The 9,252-nt window shown below is 34.9% G+C and overlaps 1 protein-coding gene across 1 annotated transcript; it reads right to left on the bottom strand.

Moving 5' to 3' along the window:
* Positions 1-6,940: 6,940 nt before the first annotated feature.
* Positions 6,941-7,887, bottom strand: LOC112526654 (ethylene-responsive transcription factor ERF039-like). The gene has a single exon (XM_025137029.1). It carries the CDS (start codon positions 7,831-7,833, stop codon positions 7,045-7,047), a length of 789 nt encoding a protein of 262 aa, XP_024992797.1. The 5' UTR covers positions 7,834-7,887; the 3' UTR covers positions 6,941-7,044.
* Positions 7,888-9,252: the final 1,365 nt, after the last annotated feature.

Below are 9,252 nucleotides of genomic sequence, written 5' to 3'. Positions count from 1 at the left end.
TGAAAAATCCATCTGAAAATGCATATGTAAACTCATATGAATAATCTATAACGTTGGTGCACATATGCATCTTCAATAAAAAAAAAGATTCACATATGAATATGTTGATCACAGATTTCTCAATCAATGGACAAATTTAAGATGTAAATAGTAAAAAGAACTAAATCTATCCTTTTGGGTGATAAAGAAATTATGAACAACTTAAATAATGATCAAGAATGATTGAAGCTATCACAAGTAATTCTTTATTTCGAGAAGTTGAACCAGATTACAAAGCATATGAATGCTACTTATACTAGCAATCTAGCTAAAGAAATAATAATCTATGCTATTTGAGTAGTGATGAATCACGACTTGCCATGTGACAAGTCGTTCAGATGTCTTTAGGTGTCATGCCCAATTCAACGTCCTCCTTGTGTCAGTTAGTTAGGCTTGATCTGATTAAATAATGGTTGGTGGCTAGTGTAAATTTTCAGATGCTGGAAACCAGAGGAGTTATGGAAAGGCCATATTCATCGACCAGATGAACTCTTCAATAGTGGATGATCATCAGGTTAAGTGTCTTTGATCTTCATTGCCTCTTTGGATTGTCTTCATGGTATCTCTAGTCTTTAGCACTTAGAATTATTCTGCCCCGCTCTGGATCTCCGTCGGGTCTCTAGCCTTCCTTATAACATTTTTCAATATTTTTACGTATGAGAAATATAGGGTCTAACAATCTCTCCTAAGTAATGAAAAATGGAAAATAGCTATCTATGAAATGAAAAGGCAATAACTATCTATGTACATTGAGCTGAAACTAAGAGAAACGTCCTTTGTGTCAAAAGTTTTTATTAATAAAGGATCATTTCGTATAGTACCTGAAAGTAAAAGAAAGATTACATCTCATTTGGTTCTCCGTTGTATATTATCTAGAAGCACATCATTAACTTTCGAAAGTTGATGACTTTAGAGATCCCATGGATCAGCTCACTTCCTTCTCTCATCGACACATGCCTTCTGCCTAGCCTCCCTTGCACAACTTTCTGAAACCACTCAAGCATATTTGTTGAATACTTGAAAGCCTCAGTCAACTGGAATAACCTCTTGTTCTCGAACTCATTCTTATAGACCATTCCTAGTTCCGTTGAGTTATGACAGAGGCAGAGTGCATCCTCGAGTCCTTGAAAGTCTTCATTCAGAGTTGTGCTGTTAATGCCAAGTTCAAGAGCGATTTGAAAATCATTCTTGGCTCTGAACTTCACAAGGGTCCCCATGACCTCCACGGTCGATCTTCGAGCAATCGCGAACTGAATCCCTTGGGCCATCCGTTGGCTGGCGTGTGCACATAGATCAAGTAAATCCCATGGGTTGAGGTCAATGAGATCATTTTCATTGAAGACATTGATCATCCCATGTGCCTGCTTATTGATGTACTCAATGTACTTGATGGCTTTATTGGCGAATGTTCTGAGTTTGATATCGAGGACAATCTTAATACATTCATTTGAAAAAACGGTCTGTGGAACTTAGGTATGATGTCGTACGAATTTGTGCCTTATTAAGTCCATCGATTCTAGGGATAGGTTCGTAGGGTTCATAACAATATGTTCATTACGATTGTTGTAGAGGGACTGATGGATGTTTTCCATCATTATGGGTTTCCTTGGTGGCACTTTTGGACGTATCCTTAACATCTCCATCTGTGTTATGACCTCTTGGACTCGATCGATGGAAGGAGGCTTCCTTGATGATGAGGGGATGTCTGCAAGCACTGTTTGTACCTCTAGTTAGATGGGAGATGGTTCTGGTTGTATGGTGGTTTCTAAATGTGTATAGGGTAAGGGTTCTAGTTCAGGTTCTAATTGAGGTGGGATAGGTGATGGATTGAAGGGAGGTTGTGTTTCTGCTTGAGTTGAAGGTGGGCTAGGTGATGGGATGAAGGAAGGTTATGTTTTTGGTTGAGTTGGAGTTAGGCTGGGTGATGGAGTAAAGGGAGGTTGTGTTTATGGTTGATTTGGATTTGGGTTGGGTGTTGGAGTAAAGGAAGGTTGGGTTTCTAGTTGAGGTCGAGGTTCTAGTTATAAGGGTGGGCTAGGTGTTGGTGTGTTTGGACTAAGGGATGTGGTTGGTGTAGAAAGATGTTGTGATTCTGGTGGTGATGAGAAGCTTACAAGTATGGGTGAGGCTTCATTGGTTGGTGGCTTTGGTTCATTAAATGAGGGATCAGATGGTGGTAGAGGTAATTTAGATAGTAGAACGACCTTTGTAGCGAGTATCACAATGCATGCAGAAGAATCATATGTATATGGAACAAAAATTATAGAAGGAAAGGGCAATGTATCTACATAGTGTACATCTTTAGAAGGCAAGGCCTTTGGTTCCCTCACCTCTGTACTTGGGTTGACTTGAGATGTGGAGGATGGTGCTTGTTGTTTTGCTAGTGATGATGGTGTGGTGGTTGGTGGTGCGTTGCTTGGTATCTCCCCCTCATGAGGACTAAGACCCTGGTCATCGGGGTCTAGGTCATCATGTATCGACCTCTTGGAGCGCCCCTCTATAGAGCATGAGGCATAGGGCTTCTCTTCCTCTTCAGAGAGGAAGAGTAAGATTTGACGGCCATTCTTCTTCTATCCTCATCCATCTTCTTTAGCAGCTCCTTGGTCTGTGCCTGCTACTGTGAGAGGCTAGACTATATGATTGTAGCAGGCTCATTGGCCTTCTTGTCAAAATTTGGCGTTGATCTGGTTGAACTTGGAGATCATAGACTCCTTAAAGATCTAGAGATCCGTCTTAAAGACCAGGGCGAAGGAGGATGCAATGGCAACAATGGGTGTGGTAGTGGTGATGAAGGATATAAGTTCCCTCACCTCTGCAGCAAAAGACGTAAAGGCTTAATTTGTAGGTGGTGCTGGTAGAGGTAGAGGTGGGGATGGTTGAGGGGATAAGGATTTGAATGGCTTTGGAAAGGGAGGTGATAGATGCATAGGTGGCTGAAATTTGTGTGGAGAGGGTTTCAAATCTGGTGACCATAAGGTTGTTGTTGGAGTTGTGGTGTTGGGTCACCAAAGTTTGGAGTTGATAGAGGCGGGTGGTGTTGTCTCTGGAATGAGTTTCCAGAGAGGCAATGGATTGTTGAATCTGGGTGATTTGGTGGTTAGGAATGGATTCAGCAACCCATGAAATTGTGAGTTTAGGGTCTTCCAAGGACCACTGAATAGCGTCAACAAAGGCTTGGAACTCAGCCCTTGTAACGTACTCAGCTAAGGGGGGTAACCCCCTGGCAATAGATGCCATGGGTTGAGTCTCTGTTCTTGAGGCGCCTCCATCGATGCTTATTTGGAAGTTGGCAAGGGAGGACATGCATCCTATCCTCAATAGCCCTCTAAAGAAGATGAACTATCTCGGGATGTTTCGATATTATTGTTCTCATCATCAGATTCAGAGTCCGATGATGGGAAATACAAACCAATTACATCCATCTATTTTCATGATCAAGGGTCAACATTAAAACAAGTTATCTTAGTAAAGTAAAAAAATAAAAGAAAATAAATTATTATTATTTTCAACAAGAAAGGGCAAAATGAACAAATTGTAAACTGTTGCGATTGTTGAAATCCCGTTTCCCGCATTTAATATCGTCAACATGTTCCATCGTAAACTATTAATGATGAAACAGAATGAAACAATGCCATTGGATAGAATGAAACAGAAAGAAACGGTTGATGATGAATATGTTAATGATAACACAAAATAAATTGTTAATGATAAAACATAATAAGCTGTTAATGATGAAACAAAATGAAATTGTTAATGATGAATATGTTAATGATGATCTAGAGTTACCTAGAAACTATAAAAGAGAGATATTTTAATAAACAATGAAACATAAAAATATTCTTTATCAACAATTGTTATATATTTTTCAAAGATGGTAATTTGTATCAACATATTTAATGGATAAATCAATTAAATATTTACTAAAAAGGTGGTAGCTAATCAAGATATGATCCATATTTATATAAAATTAAAGAATTAGCAAACATAACTATTGTAATCTCAAAAGACCATAATGTGCTTATAACCTTAGAATTGTTTAAGTTAAAAGGTGTGTGTGTGTGTGTGTATCTAGTTTGAGTTACTATTTGTTGAAAGAAGATTAGCATTGTTTTAGTTGGAAATGTCTCATTTACAGTCATTATGCTATCGAAATTGACTTATAGTATTTTTTTAAACCAAAGAGTACTTATTCAACCAATCCCACCAAAAAGTACGACGAGGATCCCTCGGCCTATTCCCTAGTTGATATCGATTTGTGGAATAAGGTAGTTGAGGGACCCAAGAAAGGTCATCTATTTAGATTTTGGTGCAACCAAGATCCCAATTGAATTTTGGCCGGGACATCCTCACAAGCAAACCCAAGTGGTGCATCGTCTTCTGCAAGTAGCCGGGTGTGTACCTTTTTTTCTTTGATATTTATCTATTGCATTTATACTTCTTATTAAAGATTCTAACATTTTATTGTATTTGTAGTTAATTAACGACTTACAGTCTCAAGTTCAAGAATTGTGCATTCAAGAGGAGAGCCTGATGAAATTCTCCATCGACAATAGATCCGGATGAGGGAAGATGAGATCCAAAAGAAAAAGGATACAAATATGATGGATATGGTGAAGTGATTTACACAATCTTAACAGTTTTCACCGACCCCGCTGCAATAAGTTTGACATAGTAGTTGTATCTATGAAGTCTTGTCATCGAACAATCGTACTGCAATTTTATTAAACAATTTGTAATTTGTATTTTATTTCATCCGGGTAATTATATTAGACATTAATGTATTTTTATTTTAACAGTTTCTTTAATATTACAAATAGTTTTTACCATATGCTTTAATTAAAATTACCCAAAAATAACAAATTTTGGAAAATATAGTGATTCTCATAACTTTCTTTTAAGAATAAGATAACCAAATTAAATAAATATAAAAAATGTTATGATTCCTTTTTTGTATTTTATATTTATTTAATTGATATTGATTTGAATGATTGGAGTTGCATTTGTCCATTTTGGTATTTGTTTAAGCAATTGAAATGTTGTCTCCTTCTTGGACACTCCTCACATGTCTCCTCATGTGTCACTATTAGGAATGGTCATAATCAAATTATTAATTTATATAAAACCAAAACCAAAATTAAAATTAGATATTAATATATATTTTTATTTTTCTATAATAATTAATTTATTTAATTATACAAATACTCAAACAAATATTTTCTTACGTCATCCTGATTTTGGTACAATGCATATGATTCTTGATGTCTTTTAACTTAATTAACAAGTGTATTTTAAATTATAAGTTTTTATTAAATCATTTGAAAAATGTATACTTTTTCATATAAATAATTTTATTATCAACTACTACAATGTATTTGTGAGATCTATTATGATACACATGTTTTGTTTTTAAATCTTGACTTAGTAAAATACAGTTTTACATTCATTTGAAACAAAAGAAGTACCATAATAAATATCGTATTGAAGTTAGCAGTGTAAGATGGCAGTAGCAAGTGAGTGAGGAAGCTAAATAACGGATAAACGGGTTTGGTTCTTCTCTTTTCATTTTCTACATGATATTTGTGGGATTGATCATAGTGACGAGAACCCATAAATGTCTTTGAATGAGTGCACCTTTAAGGTGAATCAAAGATCCACAAAATCGTGGTTTTTACCTGGGGAAAAATCAATTATGTTGATATAGGAAATAAAATACATTTTTCAAATGAAACCGACCTCGCTCTTAAAATTAAATATATGTTTCCTTGAAAATGAGATAAAAAGGGACGGATTTTTAAGATGAATTGACATTAGGAAGATAATAAATTATAAATAAAAATAAAATGAAAATGAAAATGAAAAAATTGACAAAAAATGCATTGAATAGTGATAGTAATACCTATAATCAAACTTTTACTTGAAATAGTATTCATACCCATGATCTCTTACACATAGCATGGTAATTCAAGCATCCCACCTATGTTTAAGATATGTTACAAATTTGGTTTCGAAGTATTTAAAGCCAACTTTTAGAATCTACGGGTGCACCTTTTAGACACCTAACTTTTTTCTTTTTTTGCAATTAGCGAGTGAGCAGATGCACGAGATGGCGCTCAGCTCCTAATATGTCCGTCCCAGATTGATTACTACATAAACATATTTTTAACTATTGTCTCAGTTAAAATATAAAGATACTTTCTTTTGAAACAGATGAAGTAATAAAGACGATGTTCAAGTTAAAGGTGTATGTAGCCATGTGATATATATCATCCATTCGTCTTCAATTGATTTTCTAGTTTCGTTGCGCTATATGACCCCTTTTGGTCCAGAGCACAACTAAAACGAATTGAAAAAAAGTTCAGATTTAGGGTTTTTTATTTGAATCGTATTTTATTAAATACATATTTTAATATGGTTATTGCTGGAACCAGGCTAATAAGATCGAAAAGATCACTAAGAGAAATATGATGGAGACATGAGGTTAACTGGACAAATAAATACTCTCTCATTTCCATAAAATTTGCTCGTTTGACTCTTCACATAGTTACGTGAATTTTCTTTTACTTATGAAATATTTAAAATATTATTACAAAAAGCTAAAGTAAAATAATCTTAACGATCAAAATTAATTTATTTGTAATGATTATAATGCCCCAAATGGGTAACTGTACCATGAGAACTTTATGAAATGAAATGCTATAACTTTATGAGGCCACCAAAAAGAAAAATATATAAAACACAGTTTTTGTAAATCATACACAATATAATCTTTAGAAATACGGAGTACAATTTCTTAAAACTTATTTTACACACTAATACAAGATTAAATAAATACTCTTTTTCACCCAGAACATAACATATTTGGTATAAAAAAATTTAAGATATCTGAACTTACAGTCTCCTACGTACATCAATACAAAATTTTGGGTGGTTGAATTTACAAGGATGTGCTTTTTATATATAGTAATTTTGAAGGGTTAGTGGGTAATTTCAAATGAGGATATCTTTTCAATGGCTAATATGCCAATGAAACGGCTCTTCAACTTCAATCCTAAAGCCTTTATCTGCTTCAACCTCCAACTGCCATGATGGAGGATAGAAATGGAAAGTATCATTTCGATCAGTGTTGTTGACAGAAAGATCAGGTAGGTCGAAAAATGTATCATCGTATTCGATTGATGTCGAGGTGATTGATTTTTGAGTGTTATTTGATGATAGAGTTGTTGACGAGTGAGAATGAGAAAGCGTGGGTTGGCTTGGTGGCTCTGGTTCATGGCCACCACAGGTGGTAGCAGCCTTGTTGGCCGCTTCCCGGATGTCCTTTGGTGATATAGTGGTTGGTCGTGGAAGTAGATGTGCCAATTTAGGAAAGTTGAGGTAAGCCGAGTGACCTTTTATGGCTATAGCCGCTACATCATGAGCTCGAGCCGCCATCTCAGCCGTTGGGAATGTCCCGAGCCATATTCTTGATTTCTTACGTGGCTCACGGATTTCTGACACCCATTTTCCCCAACTCCTCATTCGCACACCACGATACGTCAGATGCTCACTAGCACCACCACCAGCATCGTTTCTACTCTGTTTCTTTCGTTCGTTGCCATCATTTCCCTTTTGAACTCTTTTCAAGCCTTTTTGAGACTTGTTGTCTATTTCACCACATGTTATGATCTGGACAGTCGATGCATCAGAGGTGAAGATAGACGACACAGAAGAGCAACCAGTGGTGGTCGTGGTGGTTGAAGATGAAGAAGTGGTGGTGGAAGATGAGAAGTGATTGTCTTGAGATGCATTCTCCATGTTGACTTGCTCTTCTTCTATGCTAAGAGGTATATTTATGGTATGTAGCCATTGATACCTACTAGAAAACTAATATGCCTCTTTGGTACATATAAATAGAAAAATTATGGGTTCTTTTATTATTTATTATTTTCATTAAATTATTGTAAAAGTGTTATAGTCTTATTGGTTAATTAAAAGAAAAGGAAAAGGAAAAGGACCAACAAATAAAGAAGAAGAATACGGGGGGCCATGACATGAGGGAAGAGAGACTACCCAACAATGCATCAAATTTGTAATTATGCATGTGGACACTTTTCCTTTCTAAAATTATTAGTTTATATTTTCAATAAAAAATTACTTTAAAAATACAAACCTTTTAAGTTTTTAATTCTAATTTACTTTTTCAAAAAAATTCATTTATTTTTATGTTTTCTTCACAACAAATAAAAACTCATGAAAATGGAGGATATTCGAGAGGTTATGTTTAGCAAATTAGTTGATAAGTTAGTTGTTGTTTAATAATTTAGTTGTTGGTTAATAAGGGAGTGTTTTGGATTGCTTATAAAACAATTATTGATTTATTTTGATGTGACACTGGTAATAAACATTTTGGAGTGTTTGGATAAACAACTTATACCGATGCCAAACCGTAATAAGGAGTTTTTGAAGAAGTTAAATTATTCTAACTTATAAAAAGTTGATAAGGACTTTTGTAGAAAAAACATAGGTTGTTTCAAATAAGCAATCACAAACACCCCCTAAGTTAGTTTTTGGCTAATAAACTCTTCGCATTTTGTAAAAAACTAGCTTATGAGACAGATAACGATGTAAAATGAGATAAAATAATATAAGGGGGCTTATGTAGTGTAATAGGGGTGTTAAATAACCAAACAAACTTAGTAGATCTCACTCAAAAATACGATCTAAAAAAAGATAGGATGTACGTAAACTTTAAGTTGACCATTAGGATCAAGAGGTTGTTTATTGTGAAAGCACACAACTTGTGCACGATGCAAAGGAGTGTGCAACAGGTAAAAAATATAACGGTTAGTATAATAAGCAACAAGAGTTAGAAAAGAATGTAAAGAGCCGATCATAAAAAAAACACAACAAATTACATAGAGAGAGGGAGGGAGGGAAGTCCAAGAGAAAAGCCTCTAAAAAATGAAAAACCGAGGAATACCCTGATAACCATTCATACGGTTGGTATGCACATATTCATGAAAGTAACGGAAGTTGTTTCTTGGTTTTTATGCATATGTGCATATCATGCATATATATATATATATATATGGGCCTATTCAAGAGAGAACTGAGTTGTTTGTGGTAACTGTGAGAACCAATATTAACCACAAATCAATAGATAAAGTAGGAAGTTTATAAATTTGGTAATTTTAAATTAAAATCTTAATGCAAGGATATTTTTGGTATTTTAAA

This window comes from Cynara cardunculus (assembly GCF_001531365.2).
Source record: "Cynara cardunculus var. scolymus isolate 2C chromosome LG 14, CcrdV1, whole genome shotgun sequence".
NCBI classification, from domain to species: domain Eukaryota; kingdom Viridiplantae; phylum Streptophyta; class Magnoliopsida; order Asterales; family Asteraceae; genus Cynara; species Cynara cardunculus.
Note: the sequence above shows the minus strand (reverse complement) of the source record. Positions and strands in the feature narration are given on the sequence as shown.

Coding starts and splice junctions, on each gene's coding strand:
- LOC112526654 (XM_025137029.1), bottom strand. CDS start 7,833: ATGGAGAATGCATCTCAAGACAATCACTTCTCATCTTCCACCACCACT.